Below are 17,680 nucleotides of genomic sequence, written 5' to 3'. Positions count from 1 at the left end.
GTTCAGACCATATAAAGTACATCAAAGATTTAAGTTTCATTCTTCAGTAATGAATTCATGGTTGATTTTCTTCAGCCTAAAAGAAACATTTGGGGGAAATATTTTCTGCACAATTTTCTACCAGTGTTCATTGTATAACTTTTTAAGTTACAGTAATTGAATTACTTATTTAGTTATAAATTTGTAATTAAAAAACACTAGGAAACTTACCTGTACTTCAAATCCCAAATATGTCTTCATTTGCAAGGATATGGGGAAAGAGCAGGAGAGTGGGACTGATTGGGTAGCTCTTCTAAAGAGCCGGCATCAGCACGATGGGCCGAATGGCATTATTTTAGGTTGTAATATTCTATGATTGTTTCTGACCATAGGGTATGTTTTCAAGGCATGAGACAGAAGATGCAAAACAACTTTGCTTGTCTGGGTTCAGATGCTGAAGCAAATGATTTTTTGTTAATATAGTTATTAAATGCTACGTTTTCTAAATACTGACGTGCAAATTAAAATTCATTGCTTCTTTTTTGATAGAACTTATTCCTTTTTAGTTAAAACAAAAGTCTGTGATAGCTGAATGCTGTCAACACTTTCCTCAAAACATGAGGATCTATATTAACCTGAGCATGGATCTCCACTGGTACAAAAAACATCTGTTCTTCCAGGAACAACATGGTTGTCCTTACTTGCCCAAACATATGTGACAACACCTCATACACATCAAGCAAAAGCTTTTGGTTGGCTCTGGCTTCCTGCTTGTCCCTTGTCCCCTCCATTTCAATTTTAGAACTAGGTGCATCTCAAATTCGATGCCAATGCTCCCCATGACCAAGAATAATTTGCCATCCTTCTGCCCTTCCACAGGGGCTCTCAGGAAAACTACTGCTCCCTGTGCCTTTAGGCCTCCAATCACAGCCAGAGATTCAGTGTTTTCCGCTCCTTTTGTTTCCGTGACAAAATAAGGCAAGGGAATGCCGTAGGAGGTAGCTTTCAGAAACCAAGGCCTCGGTGCTGGTGCATTCTTCGGTATCACTCAAGCAAGATGTTGGCTGGAAATATAGCACTCAACAAAATATGAACACAATTCTATATTCCATTCTGTCAAGTTAAATAGCCTGATTACATCTAAATTCCATATGGTTCCAAGCCCTTAATTATTTTCCCACCCTTAATCTTTTCTATGAAAACATGCCCAGCTATGAATCTTACCTCTAAAATAGAGCTCAGACTCTTGATATCATCTTTGTTGTTTTTCTCTGGCTTCACCGAACACATTAATATTCTTTTGAAGGTAGATTGCTTCAAATTTAACTTAATATTCCAAAACTGGCCGGAATAGTAATGTTCATAAGAACTTGTTTCGATTTACGGTTCAATGCCCAAATCTGAATTAAAAAAGCACTGTAAACTCTTCTGTTTTTAACTCACTGGATTTAATGACAATGGACAAGATAGTCAGTCCAGATTCACAACGGTTCACTGACAGGACTGTGACTTTAGCCTTTACAACAGCATTTTCATAACTAGTACATTTTATTGCTTTTTTAATTAGCAAATCACTACAAGACAGTGGGTGAATTGTGCTTCAATTGATACAATTTTCAGACACAGTATTCATTTTTCAGCCCAGTGTGACTGCATATTTACAGAACATTCACTAAAACCTGAATATGGTTAAAGAGGAATGCAATTCTGCAGCAAATACATATTAAAAATAGAACTGTTTCTCTGAACAGTTTTTTTTTGCAAAACATAAAATACTATTAACATCAGTATTGCAAACATTCACAATTGCTTTTGTTTACAAAAATATTTACACTTTTAGTAGCAGGAATTGATTACTAAAATGGCCTCAAAGTTGATTACTCAATTTAATAATCCTTGCATTTGATATAGCGCCTTCTAGCGCCTGATCACGTCTTTTAATTTTAACAATTCATTGAGAATTTTACAACCACAATAATATTTTAAATGGAGATTTTCAGCACAGCATTTCACAGTGCATTGAAGTTCTGTGGAAAGATAACTGCAAAGTTGAAGAAATGCTATTCCAAGGTGAGATAAAGCTTGTAACATCACTAATGACCACTTAATTGATATTACAATGTTGTTAACAAGTTACAACAAAACCTTAGGAGTTAACATTACTAAGATTGTTAATTACTGCAATTGATAAGATTGTATAGATCGCAACATGTCAACAACAGAATAGACAGATGCAACATTTATTACATTACATGATGCTTCCTTAGGTCCACTTATATATATTATACTAAAATAAATTGCCAACTAATCCCTATTTGTTAAACCATGACAATTTAGTAGTAAAAGGACTTTATTGTTACTAGTAAGATCGATGATATAATGCAAAAGTTGATATTCTGAACTTAAATCTCTTTGAATTACTGGTCCAATTGATTTTACAACGGCAATAATAAATAAGAACATGCACTGGTGTAAACAATATACTTTCAAGGCTGCCCATAAAGCCAGGCAGATACTTCAACCAATACAACCATTTTGATGGAGTAGTCACCACTGATAAGTAGTGTCCAAGAGATAAAACACCAGTGGAAATGTATCTTAGCAAGCTCACCTACAAAAATCACTGTTTTATTAGTTAGTCTAGAAATATAAATGTCTACATTATGTCACTGATTTACAGTTCATATTAACAGTGAAACTGAAGTCACTGAGTTCATACCTGAAGCTTACTGGACCATTTTGGACCATACTGGACCATTTTTGTCTCGCCTCAAACTTCAGGGCAAGGCATTTTACGTTCCTCTAAATCAATCTGTGTGTGAATTGTTTGCTGACAATACATATTCCTATTCAGTATTGATTAATGATACATTTCCAAAGTCTTTTTAAAATTTTATATACAGGTCTATAGGGCAAGATATTCTACCTCCATGAAAGCTGGATTTACCATTGTTCCTTGTATTTTATTCCAAAAATAATGAAGGAGGCTGGATTAGTCACTCGCATTTCATTACCCAATGTCCAATATTATCAACTTGTTTAAAACAATAGTTTATAAGTAGCAGCTTACATTCCCGAATCTCTCAGTTTTAAAGATGGGCAAACAATCTAGATTTCATAGACAATTAAAAACATTGAGCACTAACACACAACATTTAAAATCTGAATGGCCAAATTGAAAAATTCTAATTCTTCCACTATTTTAATTGATTTTTATTAAACCTAACTTGAAACTATGCTCTAATTAATGGGGTTATCTGTCTCAAAGGCTTATGTCTCTTCATTTTATGAATAAATCATCTGTCAGTATGAGGTGTCTTAACACTTGTGTGTTTTCTTAGTTAGTAAAACTAAATAATTAACTGCTAGAGAAACAAATAGAACAATATTTTATCTGTGGCTAAGTTTCAATTTGAAATTTGCATTATTTGTGACTGAATTAGTGGTACTGTATATAAAATATTTGAGTTCTAATTTAAAATAATTGTCTTTGTGGTCAACTAATTTAGCATAAACAAAGTGAATGCATGTGCTAGTAGAACATGCTTAAGTAGTTAAATAACTTCAGGACCCCGGGTCATTGACATATGGGCAGTGAACATCAAATATAAACTCAGACTACAGTAAACAGGTGATTATTTGTAGTACAGTATTCAACACACAAATCACATTGATGTACACAGATGTCTCACGGCTCCAGCAGCAGACTGGCATCAGGCTTGTTCTTAGGAAAAATAAACACATCTGAAAAATGGTAGACAGATACAAATAGTTTTTTTCTTCTGGAAAAAATCTGTCCCTGTCCCTTGTCCAATATATCCATTCATTGTGCAAACTGTCGATGGGTAAACTTTAGTGCAGTTTCCACCATAGTGGATAACAGCTGCTCTGGCCTAACCAAAGTCAATTCTTGGTCGATACTGCAGTACCATTGGATAAGACTGAAAAGATAAAAGAAAGTAAATTAATATTAACACTGTAGGTGTTGTTGTCATTCAATTGGAGGTATCATTGTCATTGTGTGACTAAGTGGAGATTTGTAACTGATGATAGGAGAGGTTTTGTAATCACTGGAAGATCCTAATGCCTTCTCCAAGATCATATAAGCTGCAGGATTCTGCTTGGCAAGGCCAATACTGTTAAGAGTGCTCCCTTCTAATCCTTAGCTTGTCTTATCCAACAGGAAGGGCACTATGTAAATATAAGTTCTTCTTCTAAATGAAATAACGAGTATAATGGGGATCAACAAGTAAAGATAGAAAGGAAACGTTTTGATGAAATGGAAGATATGGGTTGGAAAATGTTATTGTTAAGAATAATCCTCTCAAAGAAAGACATTTTATCTCTCTCTCTCCCCCTTGCCTATTCTCATAAAACACCCCCTAAAATATTATTGTGCTGCTATATTAGTTTCTTTCCCTCCCCTATTAAAACTATAAATATTGGTCCAGTCCAGCTCACAACTATATCCATCTGTCATCATACATAAAATGTCTCTATTTTTGACATATCATGGTATATATTCTATATATATATATATACATAAAATGACAAGGCTAGAATAAATAGTTTGCTCTTCAAAATATGCATAGGAGTTACTTCTCCAAGCAGGCAAAAATGATTGAGATCAGAAGATAGATAAAATGTACAACTTGATAAAATGTCCTAATTTTTAATTAAAACACTAAGCACACTTGTTGTCTAATTATAAAGTAATGAGTTGAAGCACCCAATCTTTTCTGAACAGAATAATTAATGTTGCCTTGCTTGTGATTTTCAAGAATGAACAAAGCTAATAATTGCATTCCCCATAGCACCAACTGCAAATAGCTGCATTCATACGATAAGGAAAATAACCTTTCCACTTTCAAACCCATACAATTATTTCCTTGTTTTATTATTATAATTGAAACCCACAAATATTTTGATTTGTATTTGAATGTTTTGTAATTGAACAAGGATAATTAGCAGCTTAATTTGTTTAACTACCTATTAAGCGCTGTGATTACATGGTAGTTTGCAGACACAAAACACATTTTCATAAGGCAGCATCTGCATCACAATTCACAATGACGGTGGACCTATTCCAAAGGACAAGAGAAAAGATACTCCATGGAGAACATGGAGTGGCAAGAAGATTATTCTCGCAAGCTCTCTTCATTTTAGGTACTACTTTTGGAATTTTGCAATAAAAACCCACATTACTTCAGGCACAAGTCTTTAGTTACACAGGATAGTTTTGGAACCATAAGATAAGGGGGGATGGCGGCAAGGAGAAGATGTAAATAAGTCAGAAACATAAAGGCAGGCAAATGGAATTAAAAGATCTACCATGCATGAACTAATATAATTGTAGGACAGGCTTGATGCGCTGAAAGGATAACTGCACCCTTGCCTATTCTCATAATACACTGCCCAAAATATTATTGTGCTGCTATATTATAGTATCTTTCCCTCCCCTATTAAAACTATAAATATTGGTCCAGTCCAGTCTAGCTCACAACTATATCCGTCATCATACATTAAATGTCTCTGTTTTTGCCATATCATGGTGTATCACATAGATTCTACTTGGTGGACATATTCAGCTCATTTTAATACTATACAGATGAGCACTCAACAAAAACAACAACAACAACATTGCATTTATAGAGTGCCTTTCACGTTGGGAGGACGTCCCAAGGCGCTGGACAGTTGGGTCGGGACCCAAGCGGGGGGGAAATTGTCAGGGTGAGGGGAGGGAAGGGAGGGAGCGAGGAGGGGGTAGAGAGTCGAGAGGGGAGCTGAAGGCACGGTTGAAGGCACTCCACATCGACCTGACGATTCTTTACCAAATGTGATGTTGAAGGGGAGCTAAGGTAAAGTGAATCCTGCATATGAGCGTGATTTACATTTTCCATTAAAATAATTGGAACTATACTGCTTGTAGAGTACCAACTTGCAATTTCCTGGAAATAATTAACTATATTTCAAACAAGGAACTGGACAGAAAATTACAGATGGATGCGTAAGTCTTTTGTCTTGTTACAATACAAACAATAAATGCCCAGAGTCTGTCAGTACAAACCTATTTGAGAACTCTGCATCTCCAGAGTCTTTCACACACTGAACAGTAGAAAACAAACACAGGATAACATTACACTGACTCACAATCTATATAAACTAGGTGTTGACAGAAGAACAAGAACTTAAAAAAGGGGGCTGCCAATCCTACTGAACTCTATAGCTAGACATGCGTTAGGTGTCTCAGACACATGTGCAATTGCTACTTTTATTACTCAGTAAACTACCATAAAATAAAGGATTTTTGAACTGAAAGTAAGGAATAACTTGCGATTAAAATCCCCCGCCTTGAACCATGGCCAGTCCCAAAAAGGTTTCAAAGCTCTCTTCATAACTGATCATCGGGACAAATTTATACCTTTCATATTGCTTTTATATTCTTCATAAATGGGTTCCCATCATGCTCTAACTGTGACCTAACAAGAACACGTACAAGATCCATCAGCTCTGTGCTTCATATTCTATGCTTCTGATATAAACCAAAAATTCCATTTGATGTTTTTATTGTGGTCTTATATACCTGTACTGACACCTTTAATTCCCTCTCTATCTGCACACCAATATCTTTCAAGAGGAGGAAGAAGGAGATGGCAACAAGAGGAGGAAGAAATAGTGAGTGATTATGCTCCTAATTGCTATCTCATCCTTCTGGAAGTGCATGAGTGAGGTCAGTATTGGTTTCCACACTCAAAAACCCCGCTGATGCATATTATGACTTTACGAAAACAAGATGATGATTGAATCCTTATCACAGAAGACTCCTAGCATATGATCTGGCACCATGCAGTAGTTCAGCTGCCCCACTAGCTTCTGGAAAAACATCATCAGACAGTAAAACTTTCTTTGTAAGTTTCCAGAGCCCACCTCAATCCAACCTGATAACCGTGTTTTCTCGGTTGCACAAATTTCCCTCATTCCAGAGTTTCTTTGGTTCTTTTCTATTCGTAGTTTAGGTTGCAGTTCCAAAGATGAACTCGAACACAATAGAGATACAATGGGCAAAATATTCCATCAACAAGGATCACTTTACATTATTTTAGTCTTTCGAGACACTTCTTCTGGAGAAGAGGGAAGTATTTATGACCATTTTGCACAGGAAGAAACAGAGAAAGGTGCTTCTACGAAGCGAAGGAGTGAGAATACAGGACTGTATTCTACATGATTGTTTATGAGAAAAGGTGATGTGACATTCACTCAGTTGAGTTAAATTCCTTTACTCTTGTTGGATCAAAATCACAAGTTTGATGAAGAAGGTCCATTTGTTCTCATCCTCCCAGGATACCCACCCTAAATACCCATCATATACTCCCATCATAGATCAAAGATGGTGATTTCCATCATATCTGCCCATACAAAATTCAACTAATAATTAACGACACAAGTTAAAGATGACAAAAAAGCAGAATCAATATTAGATACAACTACTACTTCTCCCTTTATTCAATGATGATGAATGAAAATAAAACAGCCATTGTAAAGCCAGCCTACGACATTGTAAAGAAAATTACTGCCCGGTGTAGTTTTAAAATTTCATTCTGATTTTTAAGTGTCGGAAAAGCACATGGAGACAATACACTCACATGTACACTCACATTTTCAGCTCTGAGTCTCCACCGAGTCATATAAATGAATTCCATGGTATGGTCCTTCCCCATAATTTCCCCATTGCATAGAACATCAAGCTTTGAAAAGAAAAACAAAAGAGTTACTCTATATGACCAACACAAAGATTAGATTTATAAATGAGTCATTCATTATTAAAAATGCCTAAAAATAGACAACAGATTATGCAACTCCAGTTAGAAATAATCCAATAAGAGCAAATTGGCTCCATGGACAGATTTTCCTATATTCATTCTTGACCAGAACAAACAAATCCTCTTAAAAATAATTATTTTTTTGTCAGTTGCAATGCATTGGTGTGATAACAAATTATTTTAAATCATCTAAATGATAACTGCTGTTTCTAGCAGTGATTTAGCAGTTTCTACTTTTTAAAAAAACATGGATTCAAAACCATTTATCTCCATTCTATGCCTTGTGATGCAAAATTACAAATCAGGAAGGATTTGATTCCTGATCAGTGCTGTGATTAACTGTACCAGGGATAAATGGGATTTTAAATGGCTTTATGATCACTGAGAGGAAAGAAGTGGATGGCAATAAGAGAAGGAAGAAATAGTGAGTGATATGCTGTTAATGGCTATTAGTCTTCCCTTCTGGAAGTGCATGAGTGAGGACAGCGTTGGATCCACACTCAAATCCATTGCTAATGCTCACTGACCCGATTTGCACATGCAGAACAGCCACTTTATGCGAACCACCAACAGGTTGCAAAGTGTAAAATGAGGCTCTGACCTAGAAAGTTTGGCTTGGTTATATTGCACACAACTTTTGGCGTTTTTAAAGCAACAATCTTGAAAGTAGGGCTAGTCAATGCGTTAGTCAAACTTTAAGAGTTAAAAAACAACCAATGTCAGAATACTTTTGAAACAGATCTTTTAAAGGGCCATCTTCTACGTGAAAACATATTTGACAGATTATTTAACATTAATTTGCAAAAAAAATGACAACAGCAAATGTTTACACTTCAACCACACAACTAGTCACATGCACACAACTAAATAATGGCTTTTCTGTGAGAAGTGTGGGACAAATGAAAGGATTTTAATATATAATACTGTATGTTTCATAAATCTAACATATTGAGACTCGTAAATATCATCTCTAAGAACACCATTGCATTAAAATCACATATCTATTTAATATAGCCATCAACTTACTGAAAATCAGTCCTGACGTAGACTGACAGATACAGTGATTGAGCTAGACATTCGATTCACATTGAATCTCCTTCGCTCAATGAAGAAACACCATCGAGTCCAATGACAGCTCAAAGCTATGCTCAATCTCGAGGGACTTAAAATACATAGCTGATAAAAAAATGTATACAACACTTAATAGTATGCACGTTGATCTGACAGTACTGCAAAACAGTTGTGATCCGTAACTTAGCCCATAATAACAAGCTGTACTAAATACACTTTCTACGTAGAGGCAGATTGTTATCACACATGCACCTACCACTAAAAGTGAACAAAATTAGAATCAGATGATTAAAATGCTTGTAATTCTCACCTCACAAGTGCTAGGAAGCTTTAGTTTTAAACTAAGAAATTTCTTTATGGTTCCCACTGTTACTCTAGACGAACAGCGGATAAACTTCTTCATTAAGCCCTGCGGATAGAAAATAAAATTTAGCACCAAACAAAAAACAAAATGCTACTCCTAAATGTTAACATGCCACTCGTAAGCTCTTACATTTGTCACAAATACAGTAAATATATTCTCACGATTGCCGTTCCAGTAATCATCCAGTTAGAGCAAACAATCTAATTAGATTATAAAAAAATCATAGTGAAACATTTGATGGTGATGTGAATAATGTTAAACACGAACTGACACAGCTACGTAACTTTGATGATTCTAAATCAGAATACAGATGTCAAATTGAAGCCAACACAGGTAGCAAAGGAGAAAGAACAAGTTGGGGAGGACAAGTTTGCAGGGCTATGGGGAGAGAAAGGGATAATGGAATTGATTTGGATAGCTCTTTTCAAAGAGACGGCAAAGACCCGATGGGCCGAATGGCCTCCTTCTGTGTTGTGTAATTCTATGATTCTATGATGAAGAAAAGAAATCCACCGCCCCCTATAATGGTAAATAAAAATCAGAATCGAGCATTTGCACAATCAGTTTCTGCCAGAATAAAAGAGCAAGAAGCTAAGAATTTGCCTGGCTTTGAATGTTTCATTTATCCAATGAACAAACCACAAATAAGAAAATAACTGAGCTTGGGCTTGATCAAATTAAACCAGACACGTTTGGGGAGTCTGAATCTACAGCTTAGGTCAATGTTCAACATCTAGCTAAACACCTGTTGCTTTACTGCCTGCTCTATTTAAGATACTAACTCAGGGAAAAGCAACACATTTTACTTCCAGTCTGTAAAGTTTACAATAGTTGATTAAAAGGTTGCCACTTTAAACACCAACAACATCCCTGGAATTATACAAAATCAGTGGTGTGTACAAGTGAGCATTTGAGTGAGCAAAGCTTAACACATAAATAATTGTAAGTGAGCCATAAGTTTTTTCCTAAGATAGTTCAAAAGAGGCTGAAATAAAATGAAGATGTTCTGATATCAGGAACCATGAAGCCAAAGCTGAAGCATTATGGAAGTTACATGGATTTTGTAACTGTGTTGCACTCCAACTTAACCTGCATCTTGTATTCAATAGAACATGTCATTTTATGCACTTGAAGTCATTAGCAATATATTCAGTGCATGTGAGAGGAAAGATGGCTTTGTTATACACATTACAGTGATAGCAATCTAGCCTTGCAACAAGAATAGGGTAATCTGTTGACAATTAATGACTAGATATTTATGTTTTGTTATCTTACTGACAAAAAGAACACATATTACTGCCTAGCAAAAGCCTCGGTTTCTAGAATGAATCCAATCGCTACAGCTCAATAGTTATGTCACAATCAATCAATCTACTGATGCTCAGAATGAATGTTCCAGTGTATTTTTGCCAGAATAGAGTAGCTTGAACATGATTAAAGCACTTGGCCTCACTTCATACTTTAATCAGTGCTGTCCATTATTCCAAGAATGTTCTGTTTTATCTTAGTACACTTATGCTACCTACCACATACTTTTTTTATTAATAATGAGGAATTAACTATTCCACATATACGATGGTACACAATTTCATGTCACAATTAGATAAATATTCAGCAATTTCCCCCAATAGATGGCACCAAGTGAACAATAAGCTACAGACTGCAGGATTGTAGATTTAAACCTCAAACTGTGCTGATTTAGCTGATCTCAGCCAAGTAGAGTTGGAGGGGGGAAAACAATTAGCTTCAGTTAGTGAGGTTAAGTAATTTGCTAGGGTTCCCACTCCCAACTGCTATGTAGAAACTATACAAGGTACATGTGTGTGGACATCAGGTGTGGACAGGATGGATCTTGGTTGTGATGCCCATTCCACTGTCAAATAGTACAGCTCAGAAATATTATTATACCATTCAGAGGGATTACATTAATATTTCAGGGTAAGCAATACATGTTGTTGACACAATATAACTTTTAAACAATACATTATATTTTAAAATGAAATTCTTAATGGTACCTTTACAGTGTTATCCCCCGATTGCCCATTGTTTCGTAAGCAGTCTAGACAAATAGCTATTTGTGGATCACTTCTGTGGTAATCCTGATCTTCTTGGTCCTCTTCCTCTTCTATTTTGGTTCTCTTAGCTTTGGGGCCTCCATTATCTTTTCATAAAGACAGACAATTATATCCAAAAAATGTACCATAAATGTGCAGCTACTGCAGAATATCAATTCTAAAGGGCAAGATCTATAAATGGTTCAACATTTTACTTGTTTTATTCTGAAAAATGTTACTTTCCTATTTCCATAACCGTGTTACAGTATTTAGAGGTTACTGCATCAAACTTGCATAACAGTACACATATAAATTATAGAAGTCCCTGCTTGAGTGGAAGCTTATGAATTTAAGTAGCTTATAGCTCATCAGTCACTAAGGTTAAGCAGCTGAAAACAGCAAGAATGGAAGGAGATTGTGCTACAGTCATTGCTGGATTGATAATCTACCACTGTTCTCTGATCTTTGTTCTTTATTATTCTCTTACCTAGGCTGGTGGAATTACAGAACTGTGCCCACTCACAAATTTTGATCATCATTATCATCCCATGTTAAAGCCAATTTACGTCAAATGACTCATCACTGCCAAGTGATACTCCTACACATTCCGGTTTCTGTGCAATCACATTGATTCGTCATTGTTCCTCATTAATCAATTCATTGTTTGGCAGAAAGATTACTGGAAGCTACCATGATGACTGAGTAGGTAACAGAAACCAGAAGATCCCAGGTTCAAATTCCAGTCTGCAACAAGTTAGCTGATCTCAGAAGGAGCAGCAGTTGGGGAGTTTCAATTAAGGAGGACAAAAATCAGTCATTAGTTCCCTGCTCCTGATCACTATCCATTGACATACCAATTACGATAGCATGCATTGTGGATGCTTTGATATTAACAGGATCAGGCTCGGCTATTTCATGATAGAATAGCCTGCTGATGCAACGGCACTGAAATGTTATAGCTTAGAATGATACAAGTTCAAGACAACAGTTAATGGTGTTTGATCTCAAAGGGAAGAATGTATTGAGTGAATATTCAAGGCTTCCTCACAGGACAATTGATAAAATCAATAGAGGGAGTTATCCAACTCAATTCTCTTGCACTTGAAAATAACAAATTTCAGAGGGATAGTGGCAGAGAAATAAAAAACATTAAACAAAGATGAAGGAGGGGGCAGAACCTATTTAAATTATTTAAAGGCTCAAAGTTCTACAACAATTATTTATTTTGCCAGCACCAAATAGGTGAATTCAATCCAGTACCTTTGTTCTACCATTAAGTGAATCCCTTCATTTAAATATGAAGCTAAGCTTTTCTTTCTCAGCTTACCATCTCCATTTTCTTGAGGTTTATTTTTCCTCCAGAACTCTTCCTCTTGCTGTTTTTCCACTGGCCAAAACAAAATATTTTTCCCAGGTGATTTAAAATGAACTTTTCAAACGCAGAGTAAAAACAAATAAATATTGCAATTGATAATAAGAACATTGTAAGTTTCATTCTTCCATATGCTGTTGACTTATCTGTCAATTGAATAGCCAGTCCACTATAATCTTTGCCTTCACAAAGCCTATTACTGAACATTACAAAAATGCATTGCCATAAAAAGCCCTCTCAAGATATTATTAATTATTGGCAGAATTTCCATTTTGTTCCAAATAGTAGTTCCCACTTCTTCCCTTTTTCCACCCCAACTGAAATCTCAAACAAATTCTTGAAGGTGAACACTCCCCCTTGAATTTCACCTTAAATGGATGTAGCTTTAAGTCAAGCAAAGTCACTCAAAGTCACTCAAAACCTGCATAATAAACAATCTAGAAACAACATTGTACAATTAAACACAGCAAATTCTCAGCTTTAATAATAGGTCCAAATACAAATAGTCTTCAATCTCAACAGGGACTTTTATCTGTAATTACTAAAAACATGTAATGTAATTGAATGAGTAAGTTTCACGGTGGTCTTCTACTACAGTGTCCAACTGTTGTGCTGTGTCAAAATAATAAGCTACAGGTTTCTGAGCTGATTCTGGGCTACACTGCCAAATCATTTGAGTTCAGACTCCCAGATGTCAAACTCAAAAGTGTATAATTCTCCGGTAAGGCTGCACCTAGAGTATTACAAACAATTCTGGTCACCACAACATAAGGGGGCTGGCTGCCCAGGGTGCAGAGGCAGTACAGAGGAACGAGGTTGATTCCCAGTGGTAGAGGAATGAGCTATGAGCAATGATTAGACAAACTTAGCTAGCTCAGTCTTGAAAGGAGTCACCTCAGAGGGGACCTCATAGAAGTATATAACATCTTAAATGGGACTGAAATAAACAAATCCAGAACAATACTTCAGGATGCATCAAGAGATTAGAATAAGAGGACACAGGTTTAGGGTTGCAAAGGGTAATTTCAGGACAGACACCAGGAAGTTCTTCTTTACCCAGAGGGTAATTAATGATTCGAACAGGTCCCAAGGATGGGTGGTTAATGGCAGGATATTGGACTTATTTAAAAACATGTTGATGCTGTGACTGGAAGATGATAAGATACCAGAAAATATCCTCAGAAACAGTCTAAAAATAGTCTGAAAAATTAAGGTTGATTATTGTTGATCACTTACTTTCTTTAAGATCAGGCACCAATTTAAATATAATTTCTTCTAATGTATTGTCCAACCTTGAAAACAAAGAACAAAAAAATTACACAGTTTGCTCGATTGTTACATTGTTAGCATTAATACTGAATTTCATTGCACTGTAAAATAATCACGAAAAAACAGGACAGAATAGTCCTGATTTCCCCTTCCTGAATGAATGGGCCTGACTAGCAACAGAACACAGTTTTTTTTATTTTCTTGGGCTGTACTGAGCTGCGAAAACTTCACATGTACTTTCAGGGAACTTTATGCTGCATCATGAGGCACTAATCACTTAACATAACCAGAATGCAAAACACTGGGCTATCCCTCAGCTTTGGTGGGCTAAGTGCAGGCAAAGTCGGTTTGTTCAACGTTCTTTGAGGTCTAAATTACATACAGAGGTTGCAAAATGAAAAGCAGTCAATTGCAGCTCAGAAGAAAATTTGGAATGTAAAGACAAGGAGATTTTTATGTTCTTCAACTGAATAAAAAAGCAACTTCCGATTTAAAAAAACTGGAATGGAAGGGGAAGAAAGAGTGAAGTCAAAACGTTAAGGAAGTTTTGTAAAAATCAGAATAGTTCACAGTTACTTATATTTTATTTTTCTTTTAATGTTACTCCTTGGGCAATTATGGAGCATCATTTTAATACCACAAATGAGAACAACATAATGTATGAAGGGCACATGTGAACTATGAAAATTGATATTCCCATATCCCTATGGTAATCTAAACCACTAAACATACTTCTGCAATATTATTTTAATGCACTCTCAGTAAAAACAATTTCAAGCAAGGGGATAGTGCTTCAATATGCAATAAAATTTCAACTTTAACAAATTTATGCTTTTAACAGCCCAGATATTATACATTTTATTTCTAGCCACAGAGTTGAATCAGTCAAAGAGTTTAGCTCTGGTACTGTAAACGCTCGATTACAAAAATATTCTTCAAAACAAGTTCATGGAGCTCAAAGTTGAAATGTTTTCACTCTATTGGATAGATTCAAAAAGCTTTAACTAGATCCTTAGTTAACCAGAAAATATTTAAATCTCAATCTCCAGTGAGAAGATTTCTAACATACTGCTGATCCATCAGCATTATATTTTACCACTTCACGAGATTGAAGGGTTGATATCACAGTATCTTTTATTTAACTGCCAATATGCAAATGTTGAGCACTGGGAAATTAAAAAGACTACAATCCACAAATTTAATTGTGTTCTTTTGACATCTTAGACTAAATTACACTTTAACAGTCCAAGTTCATCACTGCAATAAAAAAACATTTTCTTGGACATGTAGTGTTCTATTAATACAAAGTGTTCAGTTAAAGCATATTCATTTGGGGACAAGACTTAACAAAATGCATTGCTTCTTCAGCATATGCATTTATACATAAAGCTTATCAAAAATCAGTGAATTTGGACCCCAAGTATTCAAATGTAAATACTCACACTAAATAATCTGCTCCCTTGAAATACTGGATACAAACAGTTCAGAAACTATTTCTGAATGGTAACACAAGAAATGCCTCATTCAGAAAACAGTTCAATTTGAATTCGAATGTAATCAGGAACATATTCCTCTAAATAGGTATCAAACGTTTCATGAATTTATTTATTGAATAGATTTCTCCGACAATTAAAAATTCTCAAACGAGGAAGTGGTTTAGACATTAACTAAGGATTGTATAAATGCATAACGTAGAACTAAATGCGGCTTACGCAATCACATTTCATTATAACTGTTGTATCTAAAGGAGCATCTGTGAGATAAAGGCTAGGACTTGAAAACCAGCCGTAATAATGATGAGATTGAAATATCAAAGTTGTTAAAATAAAAATGAATCAGATGGAATTGTCACAATATAGATGGGGATGGGAGAGAGGGAGGACAGTGTGTTGCTATGGGTTAGTACATTGTTTTTTCTTTCATCTCTTGAAATTTATTTGAAACCCAGCCTGATCCAACAGCTATGATGAGTTCTATGGGGTATGAATTTGGGGCAAATAATAATAATAATAATCTGACTGGTTCTCAATGGGCATGGATCCACAAATCATTCTATTTTCCAGCACTAATATCACTCAGATTAGAGAGCACAAAAACAAGCACGTTTGACTGTTTAAGAAGACCAGCTTTAAAAGAAGACATTTCTAAAACACCATTACTGAAATTTAAAAATGTTTCTGAAATTTTAACCGGAAGCCACATTCTGCTACCTAATCCAGTAATCTTCGTTCAGTGATTGGTCTGTCGAAGGATTTATAACTGTAGGCACCAGGTGCCAGACTTGTCCACATCAAAGTCATTTTTGCTTCAATGGAGGCAGCAGAAACTGAGCATTATCATTTCTTGTGGTATGAGGAAATCAGAAAGTTTTTTAGGGGGCAAAAATGACAATTGTTTATCATAACTGCCCTTGTGAAATACCAGACACCTTCACTAGCTGTCTGGGCTGGAATAGGGATATAATAAATAGTTCTATGTAAAAACCTAATAGTTGACACTAGTTGCTCAGAATTCAAATTCCGTAAAAGATGATTGCTCGGAAGCCAAAGCCACCGACAGTAAATAACAAACAAATCACTCCACTGTCAAAAGCTGTATATGCACCCAACTAGATGGCTGTGAATGTCTCATCCCCAGCTCTTGTGTTTATTCATTAAAACCTTGAAATAAATGGAAAACAGTAAGATGAAGCTGTTAATCAACTTTGCAAACTCTGAATATCAAAAATATTAAAATATAAATGTATAGACGCAATAGAAATAATTGTGTTGAAGTCTTGAAACAATGCCAATTACTCTGCTTTTTGAGAACCCTATTACCGTAGTAGGATAAGAACTTTGACTTCCTGCATTTGCAGTAGCATTAAACAATCTCCACCCACTCACACCTGTTGCATTATCCTTGCTAATATTCCTGCAAACCTCAGGAGCCACACTGCACGTTGAAGGTCAGCAGTTTGCAAATCACATTTCAAATCTGCCACTAGATTTACATTGATACCAGTGTCAGTTTAGCACAGTGGGTTGCACATTTACTTCTAGGTCAGACGTACCACATCAGGACTTGAGCTCATAATCTAGGCTAGCGCTAGTGCAATACTGACAGTGCAATACACTGCTGAAGTGGTCGTTCTTGAAATGAGATGTTAAACTGAGATCCCAACAAAATATTCAGTCATTACGCTTCAGTTAGTCATGTGAAAGACTCCTCCCAAAGTGAAAGGCACTATATCAATTGAAACTATTGTTACTATTATTATTAAAATTAATTCCTCATCGAAATACATCAAGTAAACATTGGTCATTCATTTATTTTGTTGCTGTTTGTCGGACAAGGTATATTGCTGACATAAAGTAGCTACAAAGTCCCTTGAATTAGTCTGTGCATTTGAAAAAAACTCATTGCTTAAAGCATCATGTGTTGTTTCAGTGATAAAATGCTACAATTAATTGCAAGTATTCTTTTATTATAAATTTAGAACAAAGTTAGTAGTTTAGAATTGACAGAGAAAAGTCAAAATTACAAATATAACGATTGGTAAGGAGGCAAATAAGACAACCATAATTGCTACGTTTTAAATGTATCCATTAATTGTGTAAGATGAATAATCTAAAGCTGACATCAGAGTAGTTTTATTACTATATTAATCAATGTTAATTTACAATGCTAAAAATATACACAACTGGTAAAACTATGGGGCCATTTACCTCAATCTATCACTAGCCCAATATTTAAACCTAGAATAGTAGAA

General features: G+C 35.5%; 1 protein-coding gene across 2 annotated transcripts in view; it reads right to left on the bottom strand.

The window, feature by feature from the left end:
• Nucleotides 1–1,408: 1,408 nt before the first annotated feature.
• The window catches only part of pcgf5b (polycomb group ring finger 5b), a 31,011-nt gene continuing 14,739 nt past the window's right edge, over nt 1,409–17,680 (bottom strand). The window contains exons 3-8 of one of the 2 annotated variants that reach the window (XM_042336999.1): nt 13,897–13,952; nt 12,616–12,675; nt 11,250–11,395; nt 9,181–9,279; nt 7,623–7,724; nt 1,409–3,920 (exon numbers count right to left, since the gene is read on the bottom strand). In XM_042336999.1, the coding sequence (XP_042192933.1) occupies nt 3,873–3,920; nt 7,623–7,724; nt 9,181–9,279; nt 11,250–11,395; nt 12,616–12,675; nt 13,897–13,952 (511 nt within the window). In that variant the 3' untranslated portion in view covers nt 1,409–3,872. The remainder of the gene's footprint in view (nt 3,921–7,622; nt 7,725–9,180; nt 9,280–11,249; nt 11,396–12,615; nt 12,676–13,896; nt 13,953–17,680) is intronic. The other variant, XM_007896752.2, reaches the window with a different exon arrangement.

This window comes from Callorhinchus milii, unplaced genomic scaffold, assembly GCF_018977255.1.
Source record: "Callorhinchus milii isolate IMCB2004 unplaced genomic scaffold, IMCB_Cmil_1.0 Scaffold7, whole genome shotgun sequence".
Lineage (NCBI taxonomy): Eukaryota > Metazoa > Chordata > Chondrichthyes > Chimaeriformes > Callorhinchidae > Callorhinchus > Callorhinchus milii.
Note: the sequence above shows the minus strand (reverse complement) of the source record. Positions and strands in the feature narration are given on the sequence as shown.